At 42.0% G+C, this 14933-nt stretch overlaps 2 protein-coding genes across 2 annotated transcripts in view; both read right to left on the bottom strand.

Annotated features, from left to right (window-relative positions):
- The window catches only part of znf704 (zinc finger protein 704), a 71528-nt gene extending 61278 nt beyond the window's left edge, over positions 1-10250 (bottom strand). Inside the window, exons 1-2 of the mRNA XM_074686343.1 lie at positions 9631-10250; positions 669-847 (exon numbers count right to left, since the gene is read on the bottom strand). Coding sequence (XP_074542444.1) covers positions 669-847; positions 9631-9894 — 443 coding nt within the window. The 5' untranslated portion in view covers positions 9895-10250. The remainder of the gene's footprint in view (positions 1-668; positions 848-9630) is intronic.
- Positions 10251-11733: 1483 nt separating this feature from the next.
- pag1 (phosphoprotein membrane anchor with glycosphingolipid microdomains 1) overlaps positions 11734-14933 on the bottom strand; it is a 70452-nt gene continuing 67252 nt past the window's right edge. Inside the window, exon 10 of the mRNA XM_074686894.1 lies at positions 11734-14631. Within this exon, the coding sequence (XP_074542995.1) occupies positions 14269-14631 (363 nt within the window). The 3' untranslated portion in view covers positions 11734-14268. The remainder of the gene's footprint in view (positions 14632-14933) is intronic.

Genomic DNA, 14933 nt, shown 5'->3' with positions numbered 1-14933 from the left:
GTAAAAGCTGTTCTCCCACACACGTTTGGAGCATTTTGCTTTTAATTTATCATTGGTTAAAGGATGTCTGACTCCACAGCGCTGTGTTAACTGAGTAGAAAAGATACACAGGAGGGTAACTGATGCAATTCACCCATGTTAGCTGACTCTCATGGCCTTGAGTCCGTGTGGGAAACCACCAGCAGCATGCCATTGAAATAACCGTAACCATAATTGCTTCAGCAAGTTAAGGCAATAGCATGGGATTCTTCCAGAAAGGAACACAACCCTCAAGTTCAGGACACGGGTGAAATCTTGCAGTGATGAAATTATAATACAGGATATACAATGCATTCATCTGTGCAGCGTAAAAAAAAAACATGAGGAGTATGATCAAATATGCATATATGTAATGGCACAAAAGGGGACTCCTGTCATATAACGTTTTACTCAGAGGTCGGCCAAAATAGCTCAGAGGATTAGATTAAAAAAAAAAATCAGCTCATATAATCTCTGTCCTATTTATGAGATGACATATCTATGTCATAAACCTTCCATGAACTTTGTGAGTCTGAACTCAAGCCAAACCCCCTCTGGGACACAAATCAAACTCTCACTGGCAGAGAAGTGGCAGACTCGTACACAACGCACACCCACGTAAACAAACACACATGACTGCTGTGTCCTACCTGGCATGAGGGACATCAATGCTGGAGGAGACAACTTTACGTTTCTGCTCCAGCAGGGACACCGATCGCGTGTCGGGGACTCGTTTTCCATCCGCCAACCGCAGCTCCTCTGCGGCCTCTGGGCTGAGAGAGCCGCCCTCGGTCTTCTGGCTCTCTGGAGCGCCGTTGGTGGAGCTATGCTGGAGGAGGAAAGCAGGGTGAATGGGTCAGTGCTTGAGTAGAGGATATAATGTAGGAGATATACCCAACAATATTATTATGTTAGGAAAAAGTCCACAGAAAAATCAAAGCCAGAGCGACTTCAGCACAGCAAAATGTAAATGTAGGGTCTGGACGCTGAATTTGGCTGATGGATTCTTGTAACCCAGATTCTGGAGATTTGATGTTTGTGTTTCAAATGAAGGTGCACAGGGTCCAACATGGCTTGAGAAAGCTTCCTGCTTCTGGAGCTTTAAATAGCGTTTCTAAGACTGAGTGGAGACGCTCACAATGCTCATTGGTCAACCATGAGGTTGAGGTTTACAAACTCAAAACTGCAAGAGCTGCTGATACTTCCACTTCAGTTGAACTTAACTGCATGTAAATGTGTTTGAAGGATTTATCAGTTTGAGTTACTTAACTTTGCAAAGTGATACAACATTTTTTCATTAAACAAGTCTAAACCCTAGAGAGAGAGAGAAGAAATACTTGTTCCTTTCACCTGATTACACCAAGGAGTAGGGATGGGTACCTTAAAGGATAAGTTCGGTTTAAACAGTTTTTACATTGTTTATAGAATGAAATAGAACAAAATACTCACCCAGAAGACTTTCCTGATCCAAGCAGTGCTTCGGGAGATATTTAGATCCAAAATCGTGCAGCAGATGTCCATATAATGGGATCCATCGGGGCATAGACAGCACCGCTCCTAAGACTGCATTAATCATCCAAAACACGTGTTTTTCTCCAATATTCCATCATGGTCCGCTCCGGGTTAGTCCTTGGTGGCAGTCTGTGTCACTCCAGAAATCGTTGTGTGGCTGTAATGACCTCTGAACTGACGAAGACTTTGTTTACCTTTGCCCCTCTGCGCATGCACAGTACTCTCTGGAGAGCTGACTCCACTTTCTCCTTTCTTTGAGGGGCAAACGTGAACAAAGTCTTCTTCAGTTCAGAGGTCAGTACAGCCACACAGTGCTGTCTGGTGTAACACAGACTGCAGCAGAGGACTAACCTGGGGCGGACCATGATGGAATATTGGTGAAAAACACAAGTTTTTGGACGATTAATGCAGTTTTAGGAGCGGCGCTGTCTATGCCCCAATGGATCCCATTATACGGACGTCAGCTGCACGATTTTGGATCTAAATATCTCCCGAAGCACTGCTTGGATCAGGAAAGCCTTCTGGGTGAGTATTTTGATCTACTTCATTCTATAAACAATGTAAAAGCTGTATAAACCGAACTTATCCTTTAAACATTTGAAATGATACGGTACCGACGTCCAGTACCTGGCAAATTGTATCGGCACTCGACAGTAACAATTTTGGGGGGTTTGTTTATGTGGTAATGTGGTAATAAATATTAATTTGATTAATAATAACATCTAAAAGTTTTTCAATTCAACATCTTTATTTCTAAATATAAAAATCTGCAATGCCGTGTTCATGTCCAAATTGGGAAATTGTCTACACTTTCACTCTCCCACAATCACAAGGATGTGTGAAGGTACCGAAACATGGTACTATTTGATTTTAGGTGAATCTGTACTCCGTACTAGAAGTATGGATAAATATTTATACAGCAATATCAGTATTTCAACTCTTTATTTTGATATTTTTGTAAAAAAAAAAAAACAATAAAAACACATTTTAGCGGAGTTGGAAGTCAAATACAACTTCTGCACCTCCACTGCAGTAGATGGTGCCAAAGAGCTACTCTGTTGTATGTTGCCCATAGACTGTATAATAAAATATCATCTCAAAGTACATTAAAAATAATATATTCTTAAACTTGATTATATGTGTTTTTGATGCCATAGACGTTGTTGTTCTTCTCTATTTTTGGGTCAGTTGGTTCAGAATTATTTCAAGTTTAACTGTTTTAGCGTAGTTGACCGATAAAATCATAATCATACTTTACTGTTTTACGCAACATCAGGTTTTTTATTCGAAACATTGTTTACACTAATTGACATTTATCAGTTACACCAACTGACCACGTCTTTTATCCAATCATTTCTTCACTGCTTTTGACTTTCAGTATTTCAAAAACCATCAATAAAATAAGAAAGTTGTTCTTAATCAAATAGTTTTGACTCAATTTGTCATTTCAATTTTGAGCAATATAGTGTGATTTACATGACCGTCATCTCTATTTTTTCTTAGTTACATGTGCAGAATATCACAATGTATCAGATAATTGTGATATCATGACATGTCGTAATACTATCGCATCCTGACCCACGCATCAAGATGTGTGTCATATGATAAATACTTGCCATACCAATCCCTTCCAAGGAGCAATGTTTTCATGAGCTGACTCCTGTCCTGTCTGTGATATGCATGAGCATGTGTGTGCTGCAACACACAAGCGCAAACACACACACACCTACCAACAAAAGGCATTCATTGATACACAGGCAGTAACAAAAAAAAGAAAAGCATCTCATCACAGCACTCTGATAACGCCTACCTGTAACAAAGTAAGAAAAAAAAGACCACCCAATATCATCTCTTCTCTTACACAACAGCAAAGAATGGCACCGTCTACCTACACACTAACACACACACCCGCCAAGGTAAGAAAGACCATCAAACTCTAAGAAACACACACAGAAAACATCAAACAAGTGACACACATAGTTACATGCCAACATAGCGTTGAGTAGTATGACATGTAGACGAGTGTGTTTGTTTGTGTGTGTGTCTGATCTAGATCATTATCTCAAAGCACTGTAACACGATTAGGCTCGACTGTGGAAACGGCAGTAGCACCTCAGTCAATCACACACACAACACACACACACACACACCGAAAACAATGTACTTGGATTAACGAGGTAAACAAACATGAGGAATGAGTATCCAGTATCCCTCATGATCGAAGCTGGTCGCATGAGCACTCAGCGGTGTGCGAAAAAGCGCCCGGTGAAAACACAGAGTTGGGAAAAACAACAAGATGGATTACACCCGCTTGGGGAAGATAAGGTGTTGTGTGTAGGACGGCTGTACTCCCCGTATAAAACGAGCGGCTAACCCGTCTTTGTGTCCGGGTATGAATGATGGCGTTTGGAGCAGCAAGGAAATTGTGAAGCATGCCAAATCAGTTGTGAAATTTGAGCTTCATGTGTCAAACCTGGTGTGGACATGTGAGCATGTGTTTGCAACTGCCCCAAAATGCCCATCACTACCTCCCTTTCCCCGTTTTATCTTCCCTTTTCCTTCTCCCTCTCTCTAACACTCGGAGGGAAACTCATAACCTGCTTGCTTTGGGCAGTTTGTCAAGCGTAGAGATTCTTCAACATTTATGGGTCAAAGGTCATAATAAAGCAAGCTGACACGGGCCATAAATTGAATCCCGTGGACCAAACGCCATAAAATCCCAACAGACTGTGTCTCACCGCTCATGTGCTTCTTTGTTACTGGGATGTTTTTGTTTTAGCTCATCATGGAGAAATGGAGCGGATTAGTAATGTTCATGGTGAAATGAGCCTCATGAGGCACCGACACAGCTGGACATGAACTTTATAAAGAACACTTAACTTTGTCTGGCTGAAAGTTAAACGTATTAAAGAATTGACTTTTACATTAATTTTATTTTAACCCTTTGCATCAAAGTGAAAAGAAAACATTGAAATTATTTCTCCTGATTGCATACAAGATCCATACAGGCTAATATACCTTTGATCAGACTCTAAAAGAAGTGGAAAGAAGAAAGAAGTGCATTCCAACTATACAGCTAGCTCCTACACTAACTGGTTTCTGCAATCCATCTAGAAGTTTCACTTCTTGATTTATGCCTGCTTGTAAACCATGATTTAAAATAAAATTGTCAGCACAAAAATAGTTTTTTTCTAAATACTGTTATTCAATATTTGTGATCGGGTCATCCAGGACAGGATTGATTTACAAGTCCCCATGACAACACCACGCCAGCCAACGAAGTTTATCAGTGGGAAGAGAGATCTGTGTTTTTCTCTGCTCAAAAGGATTTCATGGATTTATTGGTAGAACCGCAGATACTGGAGCTGAAATGTCAAAACAGAAAAGGACAGAAGAGCAGGAGAAAGCTAAACAGGGGAGTGATAGAGTACTAGCTAAAGGCTAAAACACAAGTTAAGCTGTTTGTGATAATGTTCATTTCAATCCACATGCAGCAGTTATTCTGCAGTGGTGAGACCATATTTGGGAATGGGGCGGGCTTTGAGCCTCCACACTAACAGCTATAGGGAGCCTGCCTGTCAATTAGCTGAGATGTGCCTCAGATTGGGTAAACTTGTGATTTTAATATCTTTTAAACTGCCAAGTAAGAAAAAAAATCCCCCTGTACTGTGTGTGCTATTAGACAAATTAGCAACTCAGTTAGAAGACATTTTTTGGTACCAGGCTGTAAACAAATGTGTTTTTGCTGTTAAAATGGCTTCTTCTATGTGCTTTTCTGTTCTTCAGGAGTCAACCTCAAGTGAACACTGGACGACCTGCATATCCTAGCAATTACACAGTGCCTTTTTTTTGAGGTTGCTGCTTTGTAGCACTTGGTACAGCCTGGTACTAAACTACTGTACAAATTGAGTTTACAAAGTTTACTTGTTGTCACGTTTCAAACAAAAGAGCTATGTAACTACAGCGCCTTGAAGTGATACTCCGGGATGGAACAAGTTGGGTCCTGTCACAAGGTTTAGGGCAGAAATTACCCCTACAGCAGTGATTTTGTGCAGCAGAAGCCCAGGGCGCACGCACCAAACACCCCCTCCCTGCTCTTCTGCTGGTTTCCTCTGCACTCAGACGGGGCCATATTTTACTTGACTAAAAACACAAATAAACGGACTCCCACCAAAAAAATCTGATATCGGTCTGCATTCACGCTTTATTTAGAAAATTTTCAGCGCATTACTTTCACACAAAAACACGCTAAATAAGGCTCTAGTTGTCATTGTGGCGTAAAACGGCGCTACTTCCGCTGCAGAGCCACAGCTGGCTACGAGGCGCTTGCCGCTTGGTGTATCAGTCCGCGCGCGGCATGCCAGATATAAACAAACGCAGGTAGTCTGCCAGGACAAAGAGACATGATGAGAACTAGAGCCTTATTTAGCGTGTTTTTGTGTGAAAATAACGTGCTGAAAATTCTCTAAATAAAGCGTGAATGCAGACCGATATCAGACTTTTTCGGTGGGAGTCCGTTTATTTGTGTTTTTGGTCAAGTAAAATATGGTCCCGTCTGAGTGCATAGGAAACAGGCAGAGGAGCAGGGAGGGGGTGTTTGGTGCGTGCGCCCTGGGCTTCTGCTGCACAAAAACACTGCTGTAGGGGTAATTTCTGCCCTAAACCTTGTGATAGGACCCAACTTGTTCCATCCCGGAGTATCGCTTTAAGAGCGTTGCATTTTCACAGAGAAGGCGTTCGAAGATGTTTCTCAAGGTGGTTTTCCCGCTCTCTATCCGCTATACAGAATGTGCTTGTCTGTGTATGTGTTAGTGAGTGCAAGTGCTTATGTGTCTGTGAACGTGTTGGGGGGGGACTTTGCCGTATGCAAAACAGCGTGAGGAGAAATGTGAACGCAACAACATACAAATAACATCCCATCATGTAAATTAGATGATACACATAAGGTTATTAAGTCTGTTAAATTAAGACAAAAAAAGGTATAGATAGATTTACGAGATTTACGACCCTAAATCACTTCTGCTTCCCCTATACAATGATAGAGGAACACTGAACTATTTATGAAAATATTAATTCATCACTTCATTGAAAAGAAGATCTGCTGCACATTCATTTGTTAAAAAAAATGCAATCCTTGGTAAAAGTCACGTTCTCATGACAGTGGGTGCTAGTGCTCATGGGAAACAGATCACTTAAAAGCACAACCTTTTCTGGATAGTCCTCACAGCACCTCCGAGGCTTTCGGTGTCAACCACTGACTGTATAGACAAAGAAGCTTCTTTTCTGCTTAATGAGCTTTGAAGCCAAAAACAAACAAACGTGTTGAACTCTGATATAATTTACTGGTGCTGCCTTTGCGTTCCCAAGAGCAACCTGATTGGTAGGGCTGCATGACTGCTGTCACATCTTCACATATTCATTTAACTCCCTGATAAAAGGCAGAAGAATCCCCAGGTTTGTGCCATTCACAGCAGAGCAGATCTGTGTTGACCTGAAGTTAAATGACTCTCTCTGCTTAGAAAACATTTAAATTTACCAGCCATGCAACTGATGAGCTCTGCTTTTTTTCTGAAAATTTGTATCAGTTGTAAAATAACAACAGATTAGTCAGGCTCTCATAATCTACCAAAACAAATCATTTTGACTTCATGGTTTTGTTTAACAGCTTCCCCATCACGGTACTGGAAGCAGCTGCTTCAAACCATCTGATTGTTAATATAATAGATTAAACATGTTTTTAAGCTACATACATTTAGTTTACAGACAACCCTGCACATTAAAATGCTCTTTTACTTGTTTAATCCTAAACTGGTCTATTTCTGTGCTTTTGATAGAGGACGTTTCAACTCAAGAAGTTTTGAAAGGTAAAAGTATTAAAAACACATTTCAACGAGGTAGAACAAAAGAGAGTAAAGACATCTTTGTAATGTGTGCTTCTGTGTTTTGAGCTCAAGAAAACACTTGCAGATACACACACACACCTTCTTTGCCCAGATTACTCATACATCAGCACAGGGGGGACAGAGTCCAGACTTGACCCTGTGGTCATTGTGCTTCATGCTGATGATGCTCAGCCAACCAATAAGGACAGCCGACGCCGGCCTGCCTGGGACCAGCGCTTCAGAACAAAGAGTCACTCAGCTCCTGTCAACAAGCCTTCCTCATTGACTCCCACGATAGCATACGATAAACACAAACAACTGCAAAGACAACAAAAAAGAGCTGGCAAAATAAAATGAGTGACGCCTCTAAGTTAGCTTCAACAGATCTGTGCAACGCTGCACAAACCAACAAGTCAACAAGTGGTATCCTGCTCCCCACAAATCCAAAAGAGGGGGCATTCTGGGCTCAGAGCCAAGCATCCAGATTCTTTAGAGCATGCCACCCATTGCCAACCTGGGGGTGCCTGCTTTGTTAGCTGTGCAGCTGCTGCTGAGACAGGGCGGCATGCCCTCACAAACAACCCCCACTTCTAAATTTTAAAGTAGCCAGCTCGAATTCATTTAACAAACACATATGGGGACGAGCACAACTCTGCTTTATTACACACTCATGCACACAAAAAGCAGCACATGTGAATCCCTGTGCACACACACACATCCACCCAGAAGACCCATCCTCCTCATTTTACAGCTTGTTTTCAACCTCAGTGGGAACCTAGTGCTGAAAGAGACTTGACCATTGTGCTGACAGGACTCCACTATCAGCCCCAGCTGCACCACTCCAGCCTGCACCGGTGACTGTAACTGCATTGTGCAACAGCTTTTTGTGGGAGCAGAGCAGCATGCACAAGTCCATAAATGCAAAATAAGAAAAAAGAAAAAAAACAGGAGGACCCAAGTTTAATTTGCTTTCTCCTTTTTTTTCTTTCTATAGGGTTCTTTGGACATTAATGCAGCTGCATCTGTTCACTCAACCCATATCACACATTTACATCAAAGAAATGTGAGGAAATCATTGTGAACAGTCCTGCATGTGTGGCAACTCACAGTGGAAAGAACATTTCCGTTTTTGGTGACAAAAATAAGACTCGTGATTACAGGCTGCGAGTTACCTCATCAATAACACATTGAGATGCATATGATGTATGCAAGGAGGCACAGAACCACAGCACTCAAAACAGATCAAAATCAGGCTGTAAACAAGCCATTATTTAGTCACATGCTTTCCTCAGTCACTCCCTCACTAAATAAAGGACAGAGAAACAAACACACACTTACACACACACACACTTCCCCAATGCCAGAAACAGTGGTTTCATCCAAAAGCTGGATTGGCTCCTCTTTCTTACACAATCTTCATCTGCGGCTATTAAACAACAGAGCAAACAAGTTGGATACAAAAGCAATTAGGTCACTGCTAATTGGGCCAAAATCACGACAACAAATTTGGACGTCATAGAAAAAAATCCTATTTTGTCTTTAATGCACCGGGATGCCTATCACTCTGTTTATTTTTTAACAAAAAGGGCCTCCTGTGCAGAATAGAGCAATATCGTATCCTATTTAAAATGCATGATCAGTCAATGAAAATGTCAAAGATATAGCCCATTCTGGTGATATCTAGGACAGGGTGTGCAAAGCCATGTATAATAAATATGCTGCATACAGCTTAAACGTATGTGCAGAGACCTCACACCGGCTCTTTTTGAGGTCCAAAACGCTGCAGTCGCAGCGTGTTTGTTTGCCTCGGCTTTACCCACCCACATAAACATTGCGCAGGCCCTATCAAGCCCTTTGTCCCATATATCTGATGTCGTCAAATGTCATGACAGCCCGTTATTTAACACAGTATGCATGCAGAATTGAATCGTCACTGTCCTGAATAACGCTGTTATTGTCTCAGCTGTTTAAATTTTCAATGAGGTACAGCAGCAGCAGCAGCAGCGGTGACACCGTTAAATCCGCTGCATGCATGAAGCGGTTAAACGCTGCAAAACACCGCACAACAACAGTAAAGAGCTGCCTGCCGGCCGGGGCGCTTTACCCGCACATGCACGCATGCACGCATGCACGTACACACACACACACACACACACACACACACACACACACACACACACACACACACACACACACACACACACACACACACACACACCTTTAAGCTGGATTTGAGCGGTCCTTTGGCTGCAGAATGGTTAAACCCAGCCGCTATTTCGTCCTCGGAGAACTCTTTCAGGCTTCCGTCTTGCATGAGCACGGTGTAGACGCTACGCCGGACTCCTGCGGCCGAAGAGACGTCTCTGTTTTCCTGCTTCACCGCCTGGACCACTCCTGTCACCGGGGCACCGTCCCCCGTTGGACTCGGCGCATAAATGCGGCTGCCGAGGATCGACCGCTTCACCAAACGCCTCGTGTGCATGTCTAAAAATGTTTCACTGAATCCCAAACCGGCGAACCGGTGAATTTAAACCCAGAAACGTCGAATTATAACCAGTAAACAACGTCGAGAAAAACACAAAACCGCAGCGGGTAGACTACGCGCTCCAACAGCCCTGATAAAATGTTAGAAAGCGGCAACATACTCGGAAGCCGACGACTCCTGACAGTGTCCTAAACGCACCGGACTACGTAGCACCGAAAACGTAGGAAGAAAATTTGAATTAGCACCCAAGCAAAAGCCTAGCACACGCAAACGATTCATTCGCCGCTTCTCAACCTCCACATCCAACCGGCTACCAATCTTCCACCGCTCGACCTGTTTGTTTTCCTCACTGCTCCCTGTGAGCAGAGAGGGCGGCGGGAAAACACGGATAACCGCCACTTACAGGAACCGAAATGACATTTGTACACGATTTGGCAAAATATCGCACTGTGTGCAGAAAAATGGCGTGAGCATCGAAGAGCAGGGGTGAACACGTCGAATGATTTGAAATAGCTTCGCCTCGTACGCTGTCATCTTTCCATAGGCGTTGAAAATGGATGCAAACACGACAGTTAGCTGGATCCAGCTCCAGGTTCTGCGTCATCCAGTCCGCGCGCAGCTCCCACCGAGCAGAGCCTCTACCGGCGGAATGCTGCCTGTAAACATGTGCGGTCCGGCGGCCTAGGCAAGCCACGATTGGTCGGTGCAGCACACGCCTCCACAAGCCCCCACCGCTCCCCCTTCTCCTCCGACAGAAGGTAACGCAAGCCGGGAGGATGCTCCATTCAAAACAATGACGCAAGGATGGAGAGGAAACTAGAAGGGAGGGGGATTGGCAAGAGAAGAGAAAAGGAAAACAAGAATTTAGGCTAAGGGAAAGAAAACTTCTGAGACACAGGCTACATCTTAGTTGGTAAAGGCGTGTGGCCTACTTTCCAGGTGCCATGGGACTCCTAAATTACTGTGAACTGGTTCGTAGTGGACTGCACTGGTCTATTTTTGCGTATGTAAACACAACTGGTTATTTCATTTGTAATGGAGATGTTATTGTGACAATTTTATACATCTAAAGGAACTAGGGAGAAAACTCTCCAACATCAGCTGAGCTAAGGCCATCAGATAAACGTGCTTCTGATATTTATTGACATTAAATTGTACATCAACATTAATTCTTGATTTCTCTGTCATTAATTCATTTCAAGTTTACTTCCTTTGTATAGGCCTGGTAGCCTCCTGACCTCTACTGATAAACCCCTCTCGTTTCTTTTCTGTTTTTTTTTCTAATCTAGATCTTAAGTGGTTATATATATATCTACAAATTAATACATTTAAAAAATATATCCTACATGTAACATTGATATCATGCAAATATTTCAAGATATTACAATCTCTAACAGTGACCCTGAGCCAGTCTAGTCAAAAGTGCATAAAAAAAACTGTATTTCATGCATCAGGGTTAAAAAAAAGTCCAATTTCCTCTTTTTTTTAATGTTGTGAAACTGCCTAACAGCATTTACAGACAGCTTACACTCTAAATACAAAAAACCTTCAAGTGCAATCTAACGATGTGAGCTGAGTTGTTGCTCTCTAACACAATAATATATATCTAATATGGGTTTCCTCTCATTAGGGATGCCCAAAGCTTTGATAAATCAAGTTTACCAGGAGACATCCATTCGGATTATCATCCACTGTGACAGGGAGAATATCCCAACCAATGTTATCACAGTAACAAATGGCCTAATTAATGTCAAACCTAATGTTTTTAAAATATCATGTTCTGCAGACAATCTTTCAAGATGACAGTACCCACAGTGAATAAAAAGACATGATGGCTGGATTTATTATATATATTTTAATAGAACAATTCATGTCATAAAATATTTACATGCGTAGAATGGGAAAGCAGACAGAGTGGGCAGACAGATGTGTCCATAACTTCTAAAACAGGCTTTGCCCTGTGATCAAAGGCAGGTGTCACCATGGAGTTGTCTGCTGGTTGCGTTGGGAATAAATGGTCTCATTACAGAAAAGAGAGGCAGCGAGGGAGCATCTCCATACCTCTACCACACCCCCATCCCCTGCAGGGAATTGTCTGTATGTATCTGTGTGTGTGTGTGTGTGTGTGTGTGTGGGAGAGAGACGAAGATAGACAGCTAGAGAGAATGTGTAATTTTGGGTAAGTATCTATTTATTAACTGCATCTTTGTGTGTGTTGTCCTGATTAGATATGGCACTAAAACACCCCCTTTGACAGTTAATTTCCTTTGAGGTCATTTAAAGCATTCTGTGAGCACCATTATATTTAAATAATGGCCCCTCCCTGACACACAGGCACATCACTTGGTCGGGGAAAATTCAGCTATTATTTCAGAGTGGACATAATGAACATTACATCTTTGCAGAAATGAACACAATTCTTTCTGCCTTTCATTTGTACATTTTGGCTCATGAGAAAAATTTATCCTGAATGCATTTTAAAATCTTCCTCCTCTCACATTGCTGGGAGATGCAACAGCATTTCAAATGCCTGATATAATTTATGAATCTAAAACCAGTCAGCGTAGGCTCGCTGTGTTTGTCTGAAGCGACAACAAGCTCCCGCATGTCTAATGAAACTTGAACTAAGGCTGGAGTTGCTGCGGTGCTGTAATATTATGATGTGGGAGGAAACAGATGACACCAATATTTCTGCTAAGCACAGAGATACTGTAGCAGTGAAAGAGATATTTACAGCAAAGAAGCTCTCCGTTTGAAAACAAACAGTAACGAGGCATTAATTCAGTTTCTTTTTTAACATAAAAGAACCACACTTCCTTTAAATGCATGTACCGACACACTGTACCATATTTCTGACATTTGATTGGTTAATTTCCTTTTCTGAGTAGCAAAAACATGGCTTCCTAAAAAAAAAAAAACATACACCAATGCTTTGAACGGATTTTCCTCTAAAATTATACCACTCTGCACTGTACCAAGAAGTAAAAGCGTACATAAATCTTCCAGCGAGTAACAGTTGGTTAAAATAGTGCCCTAATAATATATACAAGCCTCAGTTGGCATGTCGTCAGAACACACTACAAACAGACAGATATGTTTTTTTTTCTCAGAGTGCTACTGGTAATTCACAAAGCATTAGATACTCAACTTGTGCAGGGACATATTTGGATTGTGACGATGCTTTTGATAAATGCAGTACCATGTCATCCAACCTTGTGCTTTAAAATCATCTGCCAACAGAAGGCTGTATAGCTGTACCAAAAGTATGCTCAAAAAGTTGTCACAACTACGCTGCTTTTGTGTTTGACCCCTGTGCAAAATGACCAAAAATATGTTCTCATCCTGTGCATTTTTTTTTAAACAATGAATAAAAAAGTCAGAAGAAGGCGTACCTGTACCGTCATTATCACACAACTCAATTTCATAATGTATCTTTATAAAAATGCTAGAAACTTCTATAAAACCCTACTTCTTTTCTCTTACAGACACACATTATAACATTTCACAATTACACAACACTATGTATGTTCAAATAAATATGAATTTGGGTGTTAAGAATGTTTCTGGAAACTGCAAGCTTGAGTTTCTTCCTTCCCTGAAATCTAGTTTCCATTTTGGTTCCGCGGACGACTAGTGTCATAACTTCAGGCCTGTAACGTATCGAAGATATATGTGTGCTGTAAATACTTTCAACAGAAGAGATTGTATGCAGCTGTCAAAAAGACAACATTTGTTATTGGTGTTATCTCACAAACGCTGTGTGAGACCTCACGTGAATTTAAAGCAGTGGAGGTACCGAGCTGAAAAAGAAACACACTTCAATGAAACATGACACTGAGTCATCTGGAAGAAGAAAGACGGTCACTTGTAGCTGCAGAAACACAGATTATGTTGGCTTTCTATGTACAATAAGTGCATGAATGTCATGATTATATGGCACTGAAAATTTGGGTCACTAATACCTTTTTTCTCTAACCCTTAAAATATGGCATGTGTGCTGTGATTGGATGATCATTTATTCATCTTTTCTCCAAAATAAAGTGTTGTTAAATGTTACCCAATAAACAAAGCAGAAGTTTGACTAAAACCTGAAGTGCTCTTTTCCACATGATCAAGGAATGAGGTACAACAGTTCATTTCTTAGTACCAGTACAGTTGATATTCCACTGGTTGATAAATTAAAAGTTTCTGATATGATGATCCGTACCCAAACTGTAAAGAGAACACTCATGCTTTGATGCTTGCTTTGTTGAGCTATTTTCTGCTTTTTTTCCCCAAGGGTATGCTTGGTTGCAGGTTTCGAAGCACTACAGTAATGTCTGAAAGGTGCCAGCGAGAAGGGGAGTAACATGATGATGATGGAGGAAATATTCAGAGACGGGACATTTCTCGACTCAAACCCAACTCTCCAACACTCTCATAATCAGGCTCTGTTTTTGCAGCATCTGACCCCTCAGCCTCCAGCCCCACCCTGTGATCATCATCTGAGCTGCCAGTCTTAGGGATGCGGATGGTTTCATAGCCGGGGTCCGTGCTGTCCAAGATGGGGTCTTCCCCCGGCCGGAGCTCGTCAGGTTGGGTGTAGAAGTCTCGGACAGTGGCGTACAGGTCGCTCGAGGAGGAGTTTGGGACGAGACCTTTGATCTCTGCGATGCTGCTGTAGTCGTGTTCTTTGTCCTCCTCATTCACGGCATCATCACAGTTGGTTTTGTTGACGGTGGAGTACACTGCCGCCTTTAAGACACAGAGGACAAAGGTCATGTACAGAATAAACACTTTACTATGACGGCTGAAATACACCAGATGTGTCTGCAGTCCATCTCCGCTCCGCCTCATCAATGGATCAGATAGGTTTCCATTTAAGTCAAGCTGTCAACTTAAAACTAGATCCTTACTGTTGCAGTTCATCTGCATGGCTGGTCTGGCAGGTTGCAGGCAATACCAGCCATCCAATTTTTGCAATGTGAGACATAAATTCGGCATAGGGAAGATCGAGCGGGACAGGAAGACACGACTGGAAACTTCCTAAAAACACC

Source organism: Halichoeres trimaculatus, unplaced genomic scaffold, assembly GCF_033239565.1.
Source record: "Halichoeres trimaculatus isolate MK-OKI-2021-1 unplaced genomic scaffold, fHalTri1.1 fHalTri1_scaffold_14, whole genome shotgun sequence".
Lineage (NCBI taxonomy): Eukaryota > Metazoa > Chordata > Actinopteri > Labriformes > Labridae > Halichoeres > Halichoeres trimaculatus.
The sequence above is the reverse complement of the archived record's forward strand: the minus strand, read 5'-3'. Positions and strand labels throughout refer to the sequence as shown.